This window comes from Aythya ferina, assembly GCF_964211825.1.
Source record: "Aythya ferina genome assembly, chromosome: 4".
NCBI lineage: Eukaryota > Metazoa > Chordata > Aves > Anseriformes > Anatidae > Aythya > Aythya ferina.
Genome location: NC_140300.1, coordinates 15,459,360 through 15,483,476, shown reverse-complemented (window position 1 = coordinate 15,483,476; position 24,117 = coordinate 15,459,360). Strand labels below are relative to the sequence as shown.

General features: G+C 35.7%; 1 protein-coding gene across 3 annotated transcripts in view; it reads right to left on the bottom strand.

Annotated features, from left to right (window-relative positions):
* Window positions 1-24,117, bottom strand: part of CPEB2 (cytoplasmic polyadenylation element binding protein 2) — a 54,118-nt gene that overhangs the window by 20,750 nt on the left and 9,251 nt on the right. For 2 of the 3 annotated variants that reach the window (XM_084518842.1, XM_084518844.1), the window contains 3 exons: window positions 18,137-18,227; window positions 9,132-9,182; window positions 2,102-2,125 (listed from right to left, as the gene is read on the bottom strand). In XM_084518842.1, the coding sequence (XP_084374968.1) occupies window positions 2,102-2,125; window positions 9,132-9,182; window positions 18,137-18,227 (166 nt within the window). The remainder of the gene's footprint in view (window positions 1-2,101; window positions 2,126-9,131; window positions 9,183-18,136; window positions 18,228-24,117) is intronic. The other variant, XM_084518843.1, reaches the window with a different exon arrangement.

Below are 24,117 nucleotides of genomic sequence, written 5' to 3'. Positions count from 1 at the left end.
TGAATCCACTATAAAAATACAGCACATCAAAAACACCGAATGAAAACACAAGATGATAGAAATGAACTAAACTTAATCATCACGTGGATCCCAAAACAGAAGCAGGACTGCTGGACTGTACTGTGTTAATAAAGCCAGCGACTGTGATATCTTTATGGTGGCATTTCACAATTATGTCTAAAGTGCATATCTGATAGAGGGGAACACAGCAACCAGGAAATTGGAGCGTGCTCCTTCCTTCCATTAAAAACGGTGATGTGTTTGGAAATAACCTAATACGGTGGGAAGCAAGAGATGGCATCCCTGCTGGCTATCACAAGGAGGCGTTCAGCAGCTGGGTAACAGGAGCAGGAGAGCACCTTGAGAACTGGAAGCACGTAGCCTGTGTTCGATGGGGCAGCACAGGCAGAAAGCAATGGACAAACAGAAGGTTAACGCAGCTGGAAGAGACAGCTAGGGAGATTCTTCTTGCAAATGATATATTTAGACATAAGAGGAACAGGACCACGCTATGACGACCCAAAAAGGAAAAGACTGCAGCAGCTAAGTAGCGTTGATGTGAGTTTCAAGTTATGAAACTTGCAGTTATAAGAATGATGATCAGGTCTTATGCATATATGAAGAAGTGGTCATATTCTTTCAAAAATATGCCAATCCTAATTAACTTGTTGGTTACAATATGGCCACAAAAGCTGCTTTTTTTCTTTTTCTTTTTTCCCCCTTTGTTTTGAACAAGTAAACAAAAGGCACAGACACACAATCTATACTTAGGGAAGGTACCTGTCCCAGCCTATGGAATTATATGATTTTTAAGGTCCCTTATAACCCAACCCATTTGATGATTCTATGATCTCTTCAGACCATGAAAATTATTTTTTTATGTTTCTCAAAGTAATTCTTAGATAATTCAATTTCTGACTTACAAATATATAGGAAAGAAACTCAAAATAATAATCCTCAGAGTAATTTATTTTCTTCCCCACAGACCAGTGTTAAAATCTAAGGACAACAAGAATCTAAGGCTCTGTTTCCATTACAAATCAAACCATCAGAAAACATTTTAAAGAGGTATCAGTGAGATCAGTTTTTCTTTAATGTGGGGAAAAGGTTTGCCAAAAGCACTGCAGCTCCTCAGAGAGCTAAGATGACATTGAGGACAATGGATTAACACACTCAGTGTATCATGCTCTGTTTGACTCCAAACACTTCTTTCTCCCTCCTCTCCACTTTTAAATGCTTCCCGTCTGAAGAAAGCAAAAAGGTCACTTTCTAGGCTTTCCAATTTCTCCCAAAGACTGAATTAAAAGGATAAGCCCTTTTAAATACTCGTTTCTTTTTGTTTTATGACAGTGAAAAGGATTAAGCAAAGTCTACCAGAAACTTTCCAAAGACAGTTGTGCTATTACACGTGGTCTACATCATTATTCTTTCAAATGGGCCTCCTGAGCAACCCGTTATGAACCAATGCAAGATCAAGGCAGATAGGCAAGAAATTCTGTGTATATTGTGAATATTGGAAGCTATCAAGGTCTTGATGATTTGTTGCACACTTTACCTTGTCTTTGTAACAAGCACTGGTGACTTTCTCATACAGCTGATTCAGTATTGGTTTTCTGGGGTCAGTGAACATATATTGATTTATACTATGAAAATCTATTTACCGTTTCCAAGGGCTGCTCACTAGATTTCTTCCTAAGTTTATGAAGTATTCTTAGCTTTTACTCTGTACACTATCACTTACACAGAAGCAAAGGGAGATGAGTTAGAACAACCAGCAAACGGTATATTTTTAAAGGGGGCAACAACTGCAAGCAGCTACCATTAGCATGAACGAAATTATGATTAGAGCTACAGAGCTTTAACTGATTAAGGGAATTGGAATTCAAACTCCGAAAGAGAGTTTAGTTTGAAGAGATTCAAACTAAAAAAGAGATCAATGATCAAAGCAATCCAGACTGCACCCCTCACACCCTCCATCTCCCCCGTATTAAGGAAACATGCAGATAAGCGTTTATAATCAACAATCTGGATTAATTAATCATAATGATCAGTAACAGCTCCATCAGGATTAATTGTACTGTAACAAACAGAAGTGAATTACCTCGTCTTCGCCCATAACTCCTTGCTGCATGTAAACAAAGGACAAATTGTAAAATGTCAAACAACTGTGTTATGCCCACATATGAAAATATTTATCATACAAAAAACTATGTGGGTGAGCAATAAATAAAAATCTGCATTGGTATTTGCCACTGCTAATTGTAGATTAGACTGCAAATAAACTGAAGTCTCACTTAAATATCCCACTATTTTACTACTAAACTGATGTTAGCAGCAGCTGTAAGGAATATACTATAAAACACAGCGATATCATTGCACAAATGTTGATTATTCAATGTGCCTTTATACTTGGTCTTAACTTCACGTTAATTACAGAAGCATAAAATGTGGTAACTTTAAAATTCATCTCCTCAAACACAATTTGCATCCTACAGAAGTGTCTAAATAACACGCAGGGCACTGCAACTGAAAAAAGGAAAATATTACTTTAAAAAGCATGTAGCCAGCATTAAATTAATCACAGAAACATTCTGGTCCATGGAACAGTTTGTACAGTCCTTCGCAGTGACAATGCAAATGCTATAAGCCATGACCTTCCTTTTTCATGAAAAGACCTAGCAGAAAATTAACCGCAAGGTTTTGTTTGAAACAAAAGACTCCTTGTGGTAGCAAACAAAATCAGGGCACAAGTCACAAGAAATGGCATTGTATCACAAATACTGCACAAAGGCAAAGCAACAGTTTCTGACCGACTGCAAGTAAATCCAAGATTTTCCTAACTTCTGAGTTTTGCAAGATTCTTAAAGGGATCTTACAGCTACAGTTCAGCAGACTGCACTGACTGCTCCTCAGCTTGAAGGCTGGGCGACTAAAAATAGGCAGATTACTAATACAAAAACTATCAAGCTATGTGTAATTTTTAGTTACGTTTCCACAAAGTATTTTCAATTCCTGTTTCTGAGACTTTGTAGCTGAGAAAGATTACTTTAATCATTATAGCACTGCAGTTAAATATCCACACAGATCACTAGAAACCATGTTACCGTGACATTCATGAACACAGATCACTCTGTCCTCCCATTAGTTTTTTATTTATTTATTTTACTGGGACTCCACGCACTGATCTCTCCTGAAATGCAGCTTTGGTTCTGAGACACTGATAGGCATGCAGCCCCACAAAGTCAGTGACTCATGAATTAAGTTCACTGTCCCATTTCCATATTATTGAATCCCTATATTGCTGGTATTTGCCATTTACATGGGGATTTTTCAAATTTTTTAAAAAGTTTATATGTATTTTTTATTCTCTTTATTTTTTCCTACTAGGAATTCAGTGGATTGCTTATGGAATTCTGAGAATCTCTCTTGCATTTTTCTCCCTTAATACTTTTGATTTCTTACACAACATTCAGTATATTCCTAGCCAATTTGCACTGAACTTGCTTTCAAATTTATTTTCTTCCACCTGAAAGAATCACAATGGATTAGAACAGTCTTTTGCTTAAAGTTTTTCATACCCTCCAACCTTTCATTAGTGATCCAACACCAGAAAATCCCAGTTTCAACAAGACTGGGAACACCTAAATTCAGATTTCCCATATGAAAATAGCATCCACAAAAAGCAACATATTCTTCAACAGAGGATGTGATTAGTTCTCTTATCACTTGATGCAGCACAGGGGGACTAATGTCTAACTTCAGACTTGTTTTCATCTGAAGTCAGGCATTGACATGAGAGCAGCTCTGCTGCTGCTGCAGCGTGTAGGGATCTTTTCTAACTCTTGGACACAGTGACTCACAGGCAGCATTAGCAGCGGCGTCACCAAGCCCTTGTCCAACTCCCTGTGCTCTTCTCTCCCCCCAATAAAACTGGAGTAATCAGGGAAAATTCAAGTGCTTCACACCCACAGTATGTGGCATGTTCCCTCTCCAAGAATACTAAACAAATGCATACTGATAAAGCATTTCTAGCTCAAGCCTTAGTGATTTTTCTTCTAGACCTGCTCCTTTTTTTGCCAACAAAACCAGCTCAGCTATTTTCTTATATATTCATAGTTAAGGCAATCTGATATACAAAAAATATATTGTTACAGAACACCTGAACTGTTTTTCTTTGTGTGTTTTAAAATATCAGTAAATTTAGGGATAAACACAGCAGGGCTATTAAAATGCTAAAAACCCCTCCACAATGCAATTCAGCTTAAAATAGTATTTTTGCAATACAAACAGAAATTACAATGACTCTCCGAAGTTCATCTGTGCATTCTTTGCTTAGGCAAAAACAATAATGTCAGAGAAAATAGAAAAATAATTGTATTTGATGTTGTCACATTATTTACTTTACTCATATGGCAACCCCCCTTTCTCCTAATATTTACCTGTTTTGTCCATTTAGGTTGTAAACTAGTTTGGGCAGGGATTTTCTGTCACTGAGTCTATAAAGTCTAGAAAACTTTGCTCCCATTCTCAGATGATCTGTAGGCACTGCTGCAATAAATGTGACCACTGATAGCAACCCCTATGGTTTTGCAACTCATTATTTTTGATTATTTTTATCCAGAGTTTATGACCACAGTGGATAAGTTGTTTTAATAACAACAGCTACAAAGCCTTGAAGGTTACAGGCTCTCATCAGACTGCTTCCCAAATCACTACAAATACGGTATTGAACTAAAGGTATCCTTTTTAGCTTCATGAAACTTCAGTATTTTAATCTCCCTGTATAAATATTTCTATAAAAATAGCCTCTTTCAAAGGCTAAATATTGCTTCTGAAAAGTGTCCCACTGAAAAAAAAACAAACTTCTATTATAAGGTGAGCAATGAGAAATTATAAAATATCAGAAATAATTTTCTCTATTTATTAAAATATCATGCACATACTGTATGTATGCCCTTCAGAGCGTACATGCTTGCCTATATGTGGTGTGTAACTATACACATTATATATATATTTAGAGATATAGTTATATAGTTTTATATGTATTTACTATATATGTTTAATATGGATTTAATATATAAATTTACATAATTAGTGCCTGTGTTTAGAAAAATAAATAATTGCAGGGTAGACAGCCCTTTGGGGAAGGCCAGTCACTTGTAGTTATACTTGATTTATGACAGCAAAAAAATGAGAGATTATACTTCCTTCCTTCCTTCCTGAACTTGTTCAAAGAGTAAGTCATACAGAAATAATTTTGTATTCTCTACTCTGTAAAGGCAGATAACCTAATTAGCCAGAAACTTTGACAGATTTCATGTAAGTGAGAAAGTGCAAGGGATACACTCAGAAAACATGAATTAGGTAGCACATGCAAGAAGGATTATATGTCGAATGGAACCCAATAATCTTTTAACCTTCCAACTTTAACTGCTGTAGTTAACAAAAATATTCCCTCTTCTTGCAGTTAAAAAATTCTGCTTCTACATCCCTTAAGTTGCATACTAGTAAGTCTAGAACCTGTCAAAGAAACAAACAAAAGAACACCAAAAAACCTTTCCGCAACTTAAATCAGCTCAAAGATAAAGATATGGCAGACAGAAGTAAACACTTTTTCTGCCATTATATTTATATGGTCTTGATGTCATATTTTTGCAAAATTGTGAGCAGTGCTATCATGCAGATAGTCAACGTATCATTTCTGTTTAGACATGTATTTGAATTACACTCCAGAGATCAAATATGCACTTATTTCAGTAACTGAAACTGCTGAGCTGATTTAAAACTATTTATGTTGTTTAACAAAAAAAAGACCTACTAGACCAACTTCCTATATTTAAACACAACTCAGAAATTTATGATATCAACTAAGATAAAATACCATTTGTCCTTAACAGTCCTGACTTACATGAGCAGATGGGGACACTGAAGAAATGAATCATTCTTCGTTAATACTTATTTGTCATTTAAAGAAACTCATCAATAATTATAGCTGAAAATTTTCAAGAGTATTGGGTAAAGGGGGCAGGTGCCTATTCCCACTGTATTCTATTGCATTTGGGTGCCTAAATTCTATTCAGATTCCATTAGATTTTAAGGCTGAAAGAATTCATGATGACCACTCAAGTTTGGCATGCATGACAGACCACAGAATCTTATCCAGCGATTCCTGTATTAGGAAGTTCAGTAACTTCTCTTTGAAGCAGAACACCTTTCTTCATAGCACAACCAACTATAAGTATCTCTAAGTGATGGCAAGTCTAACGCTCCCTTCCTAAACTGACTGAATGGTGAATTATAGTAGGTTTCAATAGTCATTAAAAAAAAATTCAATGCATTAAAACTATAAAGGTGGGAACCCTACAATAGGGAAAATCACCCAAAACCCTAACAAATTGGACTCTTGCATTATTAGTTGGTACAGACGGATTCTAAGATGGAGTTGACAATTAAAGATGTACTCAAGTGAAACCATTCCACAATATCTTTTCCTGACTTTTGAGGGAGGTCATTAAAAACCCATTTTTTTAGTTTTTACTCTTTTTTACAGCTTGAGCTGTAACAGATATATAATTATCAGATATATAATTTATTAAAACGTAAATCAGCTTTCCTTTGGTTCATTTCATTATTTTAAATAATGAAAACTGTAAATATTAATATTAGGCACAGTTCAGTAAGTACGTGTTAAATGAGCTGGAAAATTATCTATCACTTAAGAAGAGAAAAACTAGCTAAAAATCAGTTTTATCTAGAAGTGTTTAGTCTTAAGAGGGTTGAGGAATTCCAGCCTGGCTCATGTCAGAACCTTACTGGGATCCAGAGATACGAGGGTACTAAAATTAAGTCTACTAAAATCCGCTGTTGGAGCACACAAAGATGTGTCCCACATCTTTAAAATGTTACTGCTTTGCTTTTATGAAGGGCTGGCATTGCTGCTCCTCCTGGTAGTAACCACAACTCTAAATGAGAAAATAAGGGATAACTCCAAATCTATGGATTATCAGTTCTCTTCTTCTGTGTTTCTCCCTCCAAGCTCCAACTAAAGGGATACTGTGAAACATTTGTTTGAATCCTCTTCTGCAGAGGAAACTGAAGTCTGCAAGCTTTTCAACAAGTGTTCAAGCTGTGATTCTCTTCACCACACATTTGGAGAAAGCCCTTCAATTCTTGCAAAGAAAGACAGGTCGTGACCGAGTCTGAAGCAGCCATGACTTCCCAGAAGTCATTCTTAGTGTTTCTGTTTTCTAGCTGCAAGTAGCTCCGGTTTAGAAGCTCCAACTTCAGGTTGCCCCCACCTGTATACGATTGCACTCTCCATGTGCATTACAGAGAACTTCAGTGTCCAAAACAGGGCTCTGAATCAAATTCTATGGGACATACCTAAAAATTACGCTTTGCAGCACCTGCCTTTTAGATACTTAAATTGTTATTTTTATCACACTTACCGAAGGTTGTTTGTAGTATTGAAGCTTTTAAAAAGGACAGAACTTTCACTGAGTGCTAGCTTCCCACCAGCATTAATAACAAACCAAGATACTTTTAGTAAATACTCTATCTCTGTGGTTGGCTTTTCAGGTTAGTCTGTCACCACAGAGATGCCTTTTTCCAGTGTCACCAATAAAAGCAACCACCTTTTTTTCCCCTGATATTCCGTAGTGTAACAACACTTCCCACTTACTCTTTCAGCATGCAGTACTACAAAAAGAGCTCACCATCCTGAGCATTAAAGCAAACAAATTTAAAATGTTTCTTGCTTTGAAATATTTCCTCTCGTAAATGCTCGTGAGATTGCTCAATATTAATACCTTCCCACCTAATGTTTCATTGTAAATCAGCAGGTAATCACAACGGAACAGATACCACCTGAGAAAACCAGCTTGTAGCATAGGCTGTAGAGGTGCAGTTAAATACAGAAAGTTAGCTGTTGTAAATGTCCTAACATCAAGCAAATCCATATTCAATCTAATTTCCAACCAGAAATCAGGAATATGGATTGTGTGGGCTAAGCATAAACTTGATTTCAGTAGTAAAGAGCTATTTTTACTTTCCAAGGTACTCCATTATCTTAACTATCCAATACCAAAGAAGCTGATTATTCAAATGTCCGTTGCGTGAGATTTATTTTTAGTGGATGGACAACCCAATAGAAATATCCTTAAAATTTTAAACATTTACTTACAGTGTCACAAAGTGGAAGATGTTTTTTTTGTTTGTTTTACAATTTATACCGAATTGCACAAGTGTAAGTGACTGTGCAAAAGTGTAAGGCAACAACAACAAAAAGGAGCTCCACAGACCCACAAACCTGAAGTAACTGTTCTGTTTGTACTTTTTTATAATTAAGTCTTTACTGGTAACATTTAGACCCACCATTATCCAATAATTAGAAGTCAATAACAAACATGTAGTTGCTTTGTGTACAACAGATTCCACTTTTTCTTATCTGGTGAAGCTGTGGTATTACAGCTCTCATTTTTCCCGATGTAGAAAACATTTGTGTGCAAAACCCCTGATTTATTATTGACTTAGATGGATTACCAAGCTCTGCTTCCTTCTTTAGCCTTGAACAAAGGCTAAAGTTCATGCCTTCACTGAGTAGCAGATGTTCATGAAGTTTGACCTACTGGGAGAGGAACGTGAACATGAACTCTAACTTCAGCATATTTTGCAGTTAGAAACTTATTTGACAAAGCCAGTTCCAAAAAAAAACCCACAAAAATAAAATATTATTTCACAGAAGTGTAATAAAAAGTATATAGTTCACCATTTATCCACACAAGATAGAAAAGCATGCATTTCTGGCCTTCTTTTTCTAATTCACGTCTGAGTATAATAGTTTTTTAGCAGAGCTTTGGAGAATGTTATGCTCGTGTGCTTAGGAACAAAAAAGAATAGTACATCTTTTAAGTATTTCAGATTTCAAATAAGCTAGAAATAATGAAAGGCTGTTGCAAGATTAGCTCTTGCCATTCAGCTCTGAAAAATGGAAAGCACTAGTCCCATCAATGTTGAAGACTAGAGGCAAGTAATTCAATAACAGAATTCAGTAACAGTACAATTTTATACCAACATGTCAGATTTAAACTAAGCTAGAGATAATGAGGAACTGTTATAAGATTAGCACTTACCATTTAACATCAGAAGATTGTCAGTCCCTGGATGTGGATAACTCAAGCGACCTTAAAAGAAAACAAACAAACAAAAAAAGAATAAAGCAAAACAAATGCAGAAGTTTTAGTTATTACACTAGAAAATAAAAACACAAAAAAAGAAATTAAATGCAAAATCACTTCTTAGAATTTAAATAAAAAATCTATTTCCAGTTTGCCTAAGGGAAATAAAGAGCTAATATTTAACTCCAAGCACATTAACCAACAATACCCTTGACCCAAGTTAAAGCTGACAAGAACAGACTTCTTAACCTTAATTCTCTGGTCATAAGATCTGCAATGTGCTTTGGGATCAGCTCCAATAGGATAAAGCCACTTTTTGTTTCATGACACCCAGAAATAGTGCTGACTACTTTAGTCTTCTCTTTCATAGCGATTGTGAATAACTGTACTATGCACATTGCTTAACAGGGTGTCATTTCTGTGGTTTAGGGCCTCTCTGCTGAATCAGTGTAAGAAAAAACATGTCAACAGGAATTAATATTAAGGCATTAAAAATTTATTAGCCAATGTAACCGTTGCATGTAGTATTTTTAGCAGGTCTGGCAAATCTAGTGTACTGGTTTATCTGCAAAATTAAGAAATTTAAAGAATACAGTACATCACATTTTATAGCAGACAAACAACTATTGAATGAATATTACATGAAAAACCTCATATCCTGACATGGAACTTTTCAAGTGTTGCCTTTTACTACATTGGTGGCATGTTTTACTTTAATAGCTAAATGACTGGTTTAAAATACATAGCTGAAGTGTCTCTTCACTACAAATTCCTTTTTATTAAAGGAGACTTTTTCTGTTTACAGGAAGCTGCGAACATACCAGCAGTGCACACTGACCTAGAGAAAAAAATTCAATAGCTGCTGTGTTTAGAAGTGTGCTTTAATGTGCAAAAAACTACATTTCCATGTATCTTGCTATTACAACATACTTGCTTGTCTATAATCCTTAAACTTGTATAACAAACATTTAAATCTTTTGGAGGAAACTAGAACATTTGCTGAGACAAGAATAAAGGCTGAAAGCAAAGCATGTTGAGAACTGACACAGATTTAAAGGGGAATATAGATGCAGATGGCTTGTAAGATGCAAGTAAATGTTAGTAAGACACTACAGATAGTCATACCCCAATAAGGCTCAGGCTTTCTGAAAAGGAACAGGAAAAAAATAATAAAAATATAAACCAAAGCAGCAATCCATATATCAAAGTTGCCTAACAACTCTAATCATGTTTTTTTTTTTTTTCTTTTACTCTTGCTGAACCCATGTGTTTAGCAGCAAGACTGGAAATTTCTAAAAATAGCAGTTCTGTGTCTAAAAGGACACACCTTTGGGGTTAAATAAAACCTCCATCTGAGAAAATATTTAAGTAATAGTACATAATTCCCTGCAGGAATCAAACAGGAGAATTTTCTACCAAAAACTACAGAAAAGAAAAATATTAACTCTTAGAACAGCAAGATTTAAAAAAAAAAAAAAAAAGTTAAAAAAAAAAAAAGTTTTATACAGCCAGATTCTATTTCTCTTCCAACAGATATTATTATTAGAATGAATGGTATTTGTGCAGCTACAAATTAGGTAGGAATTCTGCATATTTTTTTTTAGGATTTGGGAAGGACAGGTGAATCCAACTGAAAGAACTCTCACTGTCTTCTTCAAATTTTACAGAAGTTTTAAGATGACTCAGGTAAGATATTAAAAAATCATTTCAGGAGCCTTTGTCTTCATTTTCTGTAACTTCAGGATGTCCAGTTTTATAAAACAATCCAATTTTTCTCTCATGGTAAGCCTTTACAGCTACACCTAATGTTTCTTGGAAAAATAGATATTTTACCCCTGTAGAAATGCATTCTAGTACAAGAAGAAAGAAATTAAGAAGAAGGCATCCTTACGCTGCAATCTGGGAGCTGCCACTGGTTTGCTCAGCCTCGTTTTTAAGAAGTCACTTTACTTTTCCTCTCAGTTGGTCTATGAAAGGAATACTCATTTGCCTAACAGCCAGGATTTTACAGGATTATTTACTGTCACCATCCTGTTTATATACGGTGCTATAGAAATGCAACACTGTGAGCTGCTTCTTGCAGAATGGAGTGATTTATCTTGAATAACGAGAGAAATCATGAGAGATGATCATCTCAGCTTGAATCTCTTTGAGACTCTGGTGATGATCTGTCTCTAAATTTTGTTCTTTTTTTTTTTTTTCTTTTCATTTAGTAAAGGGGACAAAAGATACCTATTGTAATTATTGCAGAAAGTGATTTCAGATTTTAGGCCTATCATGAGAGGACCCCCCTCCGATGTCAGCACCAAGAGAGGAAATCTGCTTTAGAAGATAGGGGATTCCCGTTTAAAAATGGTATTTTTGCATTTTCACCTTTTGTTTCCCCTTCTCTCTAGCTCCATGAATAAGCTGCACCTGAAACATAAGGCACAAAGCCGAAAAAGTTGAAATAATCAAGCACTTCTCAAGAAGTCGTGGGGATGGAGCTGCGCTAAGGAGTGCGCTCTGCCTGAATCCACTGGGCCCGGGACTCTGGTATCAAACCGATGCACCACACAAACACACAGACCTCCTCTTGCTGTTACGAAGATGAATTTGCTAGCTCAGATAATGATTTCAGGGTTAGAAGAGGAAAATTAGTAACCTTTTTGGTCTTATTTGAAAGGTTATTTCAATGAAATTGCTTTTTGTAATTTAACTATAGCTATGTCATTCCGGTGATCCTACAACGTGTATTGACCACCTTATCTAGCACTTGGGCTTTACAACCTTAAAAACATTTTTAACATAGAAGATTTGCTTGTTTATTCAAAATATAAGTACTGCCAATTTTGGTTTTTAGACCTCAGAACAATCTGAGGTGGCAAAATGCAGTGTTTCTATGGAGTGCATGTGAATTTAATGACATAAATAAATCTATGAAACTTCGTGTGTGGAATTAGCTGCAAGATCAATCCTGTACTGAGTTTAGAGAACTCAAATTTGTTTAAAAAGCGTAAAATGGATGTATACAGTATTAAACTTCATGTAAAACAGCATCACATAATATACAAAGAACAAAGGAGCGCCATCTTATAGCAATTCGCTTTGCTTCTATCGTGCATTTTTTCCTATTCAGCTCTTTCTATTGCTTGATGTTCAATGCCTTTAAAAATACGTACCAGTTTAACAACTGCCCTCATCACAAACCCCATCTATTCTTATTTTACTTCAGTGTCAGAAAACTAGATTTGTGAAAACCGTTCAATACTTATTCCAGTGGTATCTGCTTGCCTAAAAATAATTTTAATAACATAAAGATGCTATACTCGTTTAAAAATAACTACAAATTAATTACAGAATATCTACTATTTAAATAATAGATGCATATAATTCCTGAGAAATGAAAAGTAATCACTTCACTGGCTGCCTACAGAACTAAGCTCTACAGCATCCAAAATTAGCACTGTGCTATTGGTGCTACTTGGAAAAAATAGGATGGCTGATATTCCTGTGCTGTTCCATAAAGTATCGTATTATAGAAATTTTCTCTGTGAAAGCCTGAGTCTAGGAACTTCAGCACGTTACCACTAATTATTTTCATGTATCACGGCTAAATTCAGAATAGCTCCGCTGCGGAGAAGCAGGTATGTCTGACATTTCTTATGTAACTGCTGCTCTCTGAAACTTAATCCCCTCTTCCGCATCTAAATGTGATCAGTGTTAACGCAACTGGCTGCTATGTACTTCTGACAACGTGCTCTTGCGTAAGGGAAGAAAAATAAATAAATTTTGTAAATAAATTTTGGTGGGCCAGCTTAACCACTACAACCACTTGAGAATTGATTAAAAAAAACAAGTCTTGATAATCCAAATGATGAGGAAAGAGTAAGGAATTACATTAGTTACATTTCTGTAATCTTAGGTTATTATCATGGGCAGTGACAATTAAAATGCTAATTTCTTTTATAAGCCTCTTCTGAGCATCCAGATGTAGTTCTGCTTACTCACTTTTCATTTTAGGGCAAATTCATATCTAGTATTGGACATGCATGCTTTCTATTCCTATTTAATTAAATTCTTTTAGGAATCCCCAAACATTAAAACATTTGGGACAGATTTAAACCTGTAACGACTGCTTCAAATATTGCTGACTCAGTTTCACAAAGTTGATATTTCGTTGTCTGCTCCCACCTTTTTCTTCTCTTTGTTTTTAAAGTCTTAAATGAAGAGACTAAGAATCCTAAATTCCTTTCCCACCTTCCTTTTTTTTTTTTTTTTTTTTTTTTCTCCTTTCTTTCAGTAGATCTCCTGATCAGAAGAGAAAGAGCTTCCAAGTTAAGCTTTTTCCCAGACTACGTAACAGACGGCACATGGCTGAGGACTGCAGCAGTTTCAGAAAGCTCAATTTTTGATTCGGTGTAGTTAAGACAACAGCACAAGACCATGTTTGGACAACACCTAGTTACAGAAAGCCTAGATACTACACTTTCACATGCTTGTGTAAGAATTATGTAAGCTTTAATGAGGCCAAATGTGTTGTCTACGATAAGTCTGTTTAGGCAAATGAGTCTATCAGTCTTAAATAGGAATATTTTTTTTCTCTCAAACAATTTCAAAGAAAGAAACCTACAGAAAATGTTCTTTACTAGATTCTTTTTACTAGAATTTCAAGGCTTTTATATGACAAAAAGTGAAGCCTTTCCTTCCTTGCTCTTTTGTTCAGCCTTAGAAACTTTTCTGAGCACAGTCTGAATTACTTTAGGAAGCAACTGCATAACTTTAAATCTTACTGCTCCCTAACACACAAAAAAATATAAAACAAAGTCATTTGAAAACAAAAATTGTCATGTCCAAAGGAAGAAAATGTTTTTTACTGTGTCGTTCAGTCACCATCGCCTTTTTTTTTTTATATTTCACTGGGCATGCTCCAGCATGTTGTTTTTAAAAGAAACATGTAGAGCACCTGAAAAGCTTAACTAAACTAATTGAACAGGAAAATAAAAATAGGAAAGAGCAACATAAAGGCTTCTAGGTATATCAGGTTATTCTTCCCCAACAGGTAAGCCAAATGTTAGTGTTTATTTTTATTATTTTATTACTAGCTATACAGAAAAAGGTATTTTTGTAGCTTTCCTAAAAAAAAAAAAAAAAAAAAAAAAAAAAAAAAGCTTTTCTCTTCCTCCCTTCACAAGAAAGCATGAAGAAAAATAGAACTTATTTTTCCTATAAACTTTGTACTCCTTCTTGTTACTCCTACTAACATAGGTATGACTAATTCAAGTTCTGTACTGTCTTATATATAGCTTGCAGTGCTATAGGAGAGCTGATTAGGAAAAAACAAAACAATTGTAGATTGAGAAAAGCATCAATACTCTTGCTTTACACAAGAGAAGCCATTAAATTACATGGAAATCACCACTGCCTTTACTATAACGATGTTTCTAGTAGATACAGTAGATAATAAATCCCATGAAATCATCTGCTTCTCAATTGGAACACATATTCTATGAGCGTAGCCTGTTCTTTTACATTTTTTCCATAATCTCTTTAAGTGTAAATGTTTTGGCTTTCTTGCTTCTGAAATGTCTAGAACTCAAGTTTGCTACATCTTGACATCAGGAAGGACTCTCATTTGGGGGAAAATAGTTTAAAGGAAAAAAGAAGTACACATGAATGTTATGTCTGGAAAATAATTACACAACTAATATTCCAATATTTTTGTCTAGTCTTTAATATTTTAAGGGTTAATAGAAGAATTAAAAATGGTATTTAGGAACAAAATTAATTTGTTCCTTAAAAAAACACAAATTAATTTAGTTTAACCTTTATTATCTTTAACTTCCATTTATATTCTATTGGAAAAATATTAAATATATTTTTATAAAATTGATTTTGAGAAAATGTTATGGGGAAGATTAGTTTTAACATGATCAAGATTTCTGCTGCAATCAGTGAATTCAAGTACACCTCTACCTTGAAAAACTGTCTTACTGCATGCTAAAAATCACTCCCTTCTTTTGATCTCTTCTGTAGTTACGACTAAACTTAGTCTAAGTGAAGCTGAAACTATACATCTATAAACAACTTTTGGCAGGCATAAATTTAGCTTTCAGTGAATCATATTTGAAATAAAGGTTTTTCAAGTTCATGAAAGCAAAAATTGTGAAATCTGACTTCCTTCTAAAATGAGTCTTCAAATGCAAAACTTAAAGCTGTGAGCTAGTACACACAGTGTCTGTTCTGCATTGTGCAAAATCTGAGACAAGATGCTTAGTCATACTCCAGATATTGTAAGCAGCTAAATCTGAAACACGTGCTTAAAATTCCAGGGACTTTCATTTTACTGCTGTGGTCAGATATAAAAGATGCATTGTCTTAGCGTGCTTAGATTTAGTTAAAAACTTGCCATAAAAATATTCTCTAGTTAGAAAAATATTCTTCAGTTACAACAAAGCATGTCATATATTAATAGGAATAAAAAGGAAGAGTTAGTAATATTCTTAGTCCTCTGCATTATGCAAGCAGGTTCTTACATAAGTGTCAGATTTGCTGTGGTGAAAAGAAAACCCAGAGGGACTGAAATAACAAAATTAGTGTTTCACGGTTTGTAGGAGAAAAAAGTTAAACTTGTTAGGAAGTTACAGAAAATGCCAACTAACGGTGACTAAACAGGAGAGGGATAGGGAGGAACTGAAAAGCTATTCTTGGATGTGTTCTCTGCTTCCCACCGTCAGTCAGTAAATTCAATAAGGAACATTTCTCTTGTCCTTTTGCTAATCGTGTAGCTGTTTCAATTGAAATAATAACTTCAAAAGGAAATAAAAAAAGATCTTCAACAACCTATTTAAATAACAGCATGCAATTATTCCATTTAAATTCAGTTGGTGTGTGCATTGTTCTCTGGCACTCAAATGAAAAAAAAAAAGAATTTCCTTTGAATTCATCACTATCTATGGCTTCCATCTGTTTTAGTTCAAACATAAAACTCAGCAGAATTTTCACTGTGATGGTGAAACTGTTAAAAAAAGAAAGTCTGTCAACTGCAGACTGAAACCATACACTCACGTCCCTAGAAAGCACAGAATAACTATGGAACCTTTACTGAGTTTTTCAAAAATGTCTATATATGGACATATTTGACTTCATCTTAAAGCTTTGTCTTGTCTTATTCTCACTGAAAAATTATTATTGGAAAGATGTAGTTTTCATGTAGTGTATCGTAACAAAATATGATGACATGAATAAAAATAGGTAATTTCTGTGTTTGCTGTGCCTCCGAAAACTCTTCTGCATTATAAAACCAAAATGAAAACAGCGAGATGGTGGGGAAACAAAGCAACCACTTCCATTTGTCATGTCAGTGTGCACACAAGTGAAGAAACTGGTTTTCAGGAATGTGAGAGATGTCACTGGCAGTATATTATGATAGAGGATCTTCATTCTCTAATTTTAAGCCTAACAATAATCTTTGAATATCTATCCTGATTGTAGACTTACTTGCCCTCAGATAACCAAAGTCACAGTATTAGTCACCACCTGAGTGTGGCAAATTGAAGAAAGTGCTTTGAAACAGGGATGAGCTAACTAGTTACCTTGTCTTTGATGCCATGCACTTGCTTTTAGTTCACAGCAGTCACCACCAGGCTAACATTCACAGGTTTTGACCTCTGTGTGTTACTTAGTAATGTATTGTTAACACGTAGGATGGACAGAAACTGAATTTACTAGTGGACTTCAGTGATAAAATTGTTAAAACCAGAATTAATTTTCTGCAGATATTATGAAACAAGAAGCCAGATTAAAGAACATCTATGAAAATTTAATTTCAGCTGCCAATCTAATGAGGAGGAAAAATTAACAGGCTAACCAGATGTTACCCACTTACTGATCTTTGTAGAAATTTTTAGTTTGGAGAAAAAAAAACACAAAAAACAACCTTTTGGTTTTACACTCTAAATTACGCTATTACAGGCTATCTAAATACCACCAATCTTCCAACTGATTATTAAAATTTTTAGATAAAGGAGCAGACTAACAAAGTGTTTTCCACATCAGGAGAGCACAGGCCTTTATGTGCTAATGTAATATATATTAAGCTTAGAAGTCTCTAGAAATGGAGAATGGATGGGAGTAAATAACTATATAAAAATATGTGATTTTCTTTGGATTGCTTTAATACTGAGACATAATTCTGCATAGCAATCCTGACGTCTTTGGTATTTTAAAGCTAGATTGTGTTAAGCCAGTTATAATACCACAAATAAAGTAACATTTGATCAGGCCAAATTAAAGGGCTTGAGTTCCCTGCTGCAAAGTTCAATGGTAAAATCCACCTGAGAATAAGTATGGAAAGACAGAATCCCAAAGAATGACTTACTGCACAGTGAATAGAGGAATTAAAACCAAAGTCCACAAATATTTGCTATTTCAGCAGAGCCCAGAAGGGTAAGAGGAACCTGACTGCTAAAGCCAAGTGTACTTCTGGGCTTCTTCAGACTAACAGAAAATGGACGACTACACACAGTTATCCTCCATGGGCTTTCAAAAAAGGACAAAAATTGACTTTATCAGTGGACTTAATTTTCTTTTCAACTTCCACTGCAAAGAAAGGGATTTAAAAAAAGTGTTTTGATTCCACTCCCACCTTCTCTTGGCTAGCTTCGACACATCAGTGTGTCTTTACAAACTGAGGTAGAACTTCCTGCAGCAGAAAAGTCAATTACAAATGAATCTAACTATGAATTTCTTAGGGAGAGGAAGAAATACCTGTGAAGATACTGATGCTTAAGTTTAAGTTAAGTTTTAATCAATTGTAAACCAATGTTTTCAGCAAAATACAGATCGAGATTGACCTTTTGTATGAGTTAATAATTCATTTGCTATTTTAATATGAACCTAGAATCTAAATTAGCAATCAGTGTTAATTCAAATATGCAAAATGGATGACCCTTTTTTCTTTATTTAGCATAATAACATACCTTTAAGTGGATCATGCTCTGCTCTCATAATGTCAATAAGGGAGTTTTCCAAAGAGTGCATATTCAGACTGTCATACATTCTATTTCGATCCTAAAAGAGAACAAAATCCTTAGTATTGGAATACAAATTCTGTACTTTTTAACAGGAAACTTGATAGGAAGACATAGGCACCTAAAGGCTGCACACTCAGATACTGAGATGGACAGTAATACAAGAGCTTAAGATATTTTAATTTATTAACAGTAAGTTTAATAGCATCCAAATGTAAAACTGCACTACAAAGAACTCTTCTGTATATGCAGATGTTTATGTATATTCTATATATCTCTATAATAGCCTTTTTCCTTCAGAGGATCTGCTCGAATCAGTTCCAAAGACCCACAGCAGAGCTCAACATTCGGTTGTTTAATGAGCTCCTCCAGCCATTAGTCTCCTCCAATTTAATCGCATGCAGAAGTTAAATAGTGAGTAGGCTGGGGAACTACAGGAAGAGAAGAACAGTCACCTCATATGAAAGAAAGCATTTTCTTGGTGCTTTGCTAAGTATCTCGCCTAGGCACTCAGTCCCCTGCTGAGACTGCACTCCCTGGTTTCTGGGTCATTAATCTGAAACCGTTTGCATAAAGACTTGAGTTACAAATGGTCAACACTAAATGGTTAAAGGTTGCAAAATTAAAGTTAAGCTGTGAAAGAAAATGTCACGAAGCTTACTAACATATTATCAACCTTACATAGAGCATTTTTATAAGTACTGAGATTAATAAAAAGTTACCATAATGCCTTACAAATATTTTCACTGAAGATAATAGAAGTTATTGTAATAAATCATATATTTTTCACCAATTTTATGCTTAAGACATTTTCTCCTGAGTTTTCTAATGCACCCAAGTTGTACGGACAGGAAAAAAAAAAAAAAGATTACTCGAAACTTCTTTGGCCTTTCTGGAATACCTTCAGAGACTGAAAATAGTTTGTGTAGAACCTTAATCTCCTCTACTTGCAAGGCTTTCTGGCTGGACTGTATCACACTAAAGGCACGATTACAGGATTTTACTATCATCTCCTCTCTGGTTGCACTGTAGTAACTCAGTAGAGTAGGATGAAATACACCACACCCATCCCACAACCATTAAAATTCATTAAAGCTGCAGCCAGTACATACATAATGGGACAGCAGTTTTCTGACCCACACCTCCCATGCCAGTCCAGCAGAACAGAGATTAATTTCCAACTACATCCTACAGCAAGCAGGTACTCCTCATGCTTGGGTTACGAAAAAGCAAGCTTTGAAAGAGGTGTTTTCTATGAGTCAGAAACCATGACTTGTGAACAGCTCTGCAAAATAAGCCATGATGAAACTAATGTTTGACTTTCCTCCTCCTTCTTAGAAAGTTTAGTCAATGTGACACAATGCTGGGATAAAGAGGGAGAAGCCATTTTTTTAAGCTCTCTCCCTCCTGCAACTCGTAAGAGTTTTCATGGGATAAGCAGTCTGCCATGTTCATTCGATGATTTTTTGGAAACCTTTAAATAATTTCAATGAAAAGTTAAAAAAAAAAAACACAACTAGGTTTCTCTCATTTCCTGCCACGTCCCAGACTAAGTGCCACTGACTGTGTGAGGTGGTGTGGCTTGAGTGCCAACAAATCTCCAGTAGTGCTTGAGATCCCACCAACCTCACTTGGGGACTGCTTAGCTCTCATTCAGTTCTCTGGCTGTCCTAAGCAGCAGAAGAATGAAACCGAAGTGACTCATCAGCTTCCATGCCCTTGCAGGTTGATTTCTCAACAGCACCTATGAAAAGAAGCTGCTTACCCTAGCAAACTTGCTTTCTATAGAAGGTGTGAGCTGTGACAATGCTGCATCTGTTCCCCACTGTCCCCCAGCAGATGCATGAGAAGGGATCTCATCAGAATTTTTAATGAAGTCTTCAATTCAGCTGACTTGAAAACCCATTTGGTAGGTAGTAAGCACTCTTGCAAAACCCCGTGCTGAGTGAACAGAAACCAGATTGTGCCACCTTTGTAGCCAATGGGGTAAAAGAGCAGGTAGTAGTAAAAAATGGACGAAACTCTACGTGTGACATGTGATCATTGCGGGCTCACTAGGGAAGATTTTCTTATTTATTTTTTAATCATTGCTCCTTTAACATTGAAATAAATGACCATCTGGGGGTGCCCAGTGCCAGGACATGTAGCACAAACAGGAACACTGGAGGCTCTGAGCATCAGGCAGCACTTCTGTGCTGTGTAGGTGATGGAGCAGTGGCACAGGTTGCCCAGAGAGGCTGTGGGGTCTCCTTGGAGATCTTCAAAAGCTGCTTGGATGTGGTCCTGGGCAGGCTGCTTCAGGCAGCCCTGCTGGAGCCTGGGTTGGAGCAGATGGGTTCCTGCCAGCCTCAGCCATGCTGTGAGTCTGTCAGGAGCTGTTAACATACTTTAACCTTGCTCTGGAGAGCAGAAGCTTTTAAGAAAGGGCTCCATCACTGTTAATCCCTAACAGTGGCTCACTCGATCACAGATCTTATGGGGAAATGGAGAAGTAAAACATAACGCGTTTGTGACTCCTTTGGAAACTGCTGCACTGGCTGACATGGTTGATGTAACTTCGCCCTTGCACCACTCCATTTTGCAAGTTCTGTATTACCAAACTGAAAGGTCGTGTGCTGCTGGAAGCAGCAATAAGCTTTCCCTATCCTTGACACTTTAGACAGTTCATTTCTATGAAGCTAATAAAATAGTTTTGTTTCTTTGAAGTGCATTACTTTATTTCCGGCAGTGAAAACAAATTAGACATACCCTGTACAATATAATAAGGTTGTGAATTTAGAATTTCAATACAGGAGCTATACTCTGCTGTCTCCCAATCCACATGACACTATCCACTTGTGTGCTTGGGTAACACGGAGGTAATCAGTGCTTCAAACTTGTAAGATCAGTTCCAACTCACACTGATGAACTATGTACTGTACTGTAATGCTTTCTGAAATGTAATTACCTCAAGAGGAGAGAGAGGTTTTTTGAGTAAAAGGTTCATTTTACACTTTTGTGCAACTAGGCTTCATAATACTAAAATGCTGCTTTATGTTCCCCAAATACATAAATCATGTTTTTAAAGAGCACGAGTATAACGTATGCAAATATGAAGCTTTCAATTCAAAGCAGAATTTAAGTATGTCAATAATGTAGGTCACATCCACAAAGGTTTCTAGAAAGTTCCGCTGCAGAAAAACATCCACAGCGCTTTGCAAGGGGACAACACTGTTCGAGCACATTCAGCTCCAGCAGGGAACCTGCACCATGGTTTTCCAGCATCTCTGCGACAAGCATGGGAAGTATCCCCACCAAACATGATGGCTTTACAGAGCTTTCCATGCACTTGGAAGCAGAACTACTTCCATATTGTTTTAAAGGTTTTTCCAGGTTGTTTTTAAAAATAACTGCTTATCAATCACATTGAAATAAGGAAAGTACAGATTATCACTAATATGAAGGCTCTGATACATAAGTGCGTATGTCAATTTTTTAAACCATCCTAACTCCTTAAAAATCCTTTTGCCAAGGATGAATTCCTGTAAAATATTTCACATTTCCCTCACCTCCGTGGCTCATCAGTCACGTACTAAGAAGCAAACAAACTGTGGCCGTGTCAGAGGGTCCATGCCTCAGTGGAATGTCACAACATAACATGAGTTTTTCCCAGGGCTGGTAAAGTTAACTTCTCCCAAGCACTCCATATGCTCACGCTAGCTTTTCATCTCTTTTTAACTGGAGAACTATTTGCATCTTGGTTGACCTACCTTCCCAGTGCTGTAATTGCATCTGCATTCCTTCAGGGAAGAACTGAAAACAATGTTTTTGGTGCAACTGTCCACAGTGATACGCAGTGCTGATATAAATTGTCACCTCAGAAGTTAGGACTATGTAAGCCAGTTCCCAGAAAAGCAGTTCTTATTTCTGAATTTTTACAAAAATAGACAATACAGTAGAAGCATGAAGTATCCTATCTAGAGGATGCAGTTAGTGCTAGGGCTTTTTGACAATGTCACACAAAAACACATTTCAGATGTATTTCCCCCCCCCCATATATCTAAATGTGGAACGAATGGCAGGATGGCAGCTTTCTCTGAAGAGCCACTTTCAACACTAAATTGTTGGATAAATTTAGTTTGGCACAATGTATTTAGGACTTCTAAATATATCCACACAATTTACGCAAAGACTATTCTGTCTGAGCAATTGCAGAAACTCAGCGCAGTCACCTCTCTAAGCTTTTATATCGTCAGACAAAAAGCAAATACATTCATGGTCAGAAACTATTATTAAATATTAAATACAATTCTCCTATTCTTTACCACAAACTCTAAAATAGATGTTCATAGTTAAGCAGCTAAACACCTTTGAATTTTAGGCATGTGCATTAAAGAACTGATCTGTAAGACAAGATTAAAAAAAAGAAATAATTCTAACATATACATTGAATTCAGAAAACCCAAGTATATTTACAATATGTTCCCTGACACGTCCTTTCACATTCTGAAGAAACGTAACACTGTCTGATGGGGGTTAAAAACAACTTGTAAGCCATAAAGCTTCTAGTCACTTTAGAATATGGTCTTGGCTGGCTGCAAAAGGGGCTCTAACTTTGACCTTGCTGATCAACATAAATTTTTAAAAGCTCGCTTGAAAAAAAAAAAAAAAAAAAAGTTATCGCTTCCCAAATGAAAATTTTAACAATTTTATTTTTTTTTTTTGGGCCTTAAAGCTGACCTAAATAAAAAATGAGATCTAAGACTAGAACATGACAGATGATTTCATAATAAAGCATTCGCAGATTTAAAAAGTACCCAAGGTGTTCAGTGTTAACGTTAGTAGTAATAACCTTAAAATTAGGTACAATAGATATTCTAAACTATCATCCTCGCCAACATCTAAGCTTCAAGTCATTCTCTTTTAAGTGAAGATATACTGTAATCACAAGCCTCTTGTTGAAACTGCAACTATCATAGATAGAAACTTAAAACATATGACTTACTACAATTTTAGCTCTATAAAAAATGAAGGATAAAGCCTTAAAGTAGACACTTTAAATAGGTTGGTTACTTTACAGTGTCATTAGTGGTAATGATGAGCTGTGTCTTGTAGACATCTGAGAACAGTCAACCTGACAACAAAAAGTGCTTTAAAGTTAAAATTACAAAATTAGCAATGTAAGCCAGCTAAATTGAGCCGAAAATGCACCAAGAACAGCTCCTGTGGCAAAGACACACCTACTTCTCAGCTACATATGTATTTAAAAATGAAAAAAACTCAACAGCATTTACTGCATCCATACAGGAATACTTCAGCTCAAGAACATACTTTCATGAACTGGCAGCAAACCAGACACATTATGGAGATGATTAAAGGCTTGGCAAGACTGACTTATGAGGCAAGTCTAGGAGGTTTGCGTATGAATAACTTGGACAAAATAACAAAGAACAATAAATTAGACATTTGAAGGGGAAGTTGTCATCCAGAATTACTGAAACTTCCCCCCCCCCAAAAAAAAAATAAAAAAAAAATCTGTAAATATCTATACAGTCCTGATTACTGAAATGCAAATACATCAGACCATAAAGTAAAAGTACTTTTGGACAAGTCTTTAGTGAGAACGTATTCATTTTAATTTTAGAGAACAAACGTGCTTTGGCACAGAGAATGAGGTTAGATACACTACTTAGCATATACATCACTGGTATAATATTAGAGCTGCTAAATATATATGTATTTATATATACATATATGTGTGTGATTTTCCTAGCTCTGATTTTGACTTGCATTAATACTGTAGAACTGAAAGAAATTTTAAGGGGTGAGAATTCCTAGTTCAGAAAAAGTTTTAAAAACATATATGTATGTTAAGCCCCCAAAACTTTCAGCTAATTTATTCCTTTGCTTATCTATGCAGCTGCCAATACTGTTTTTCCAAAAGTCTTGAT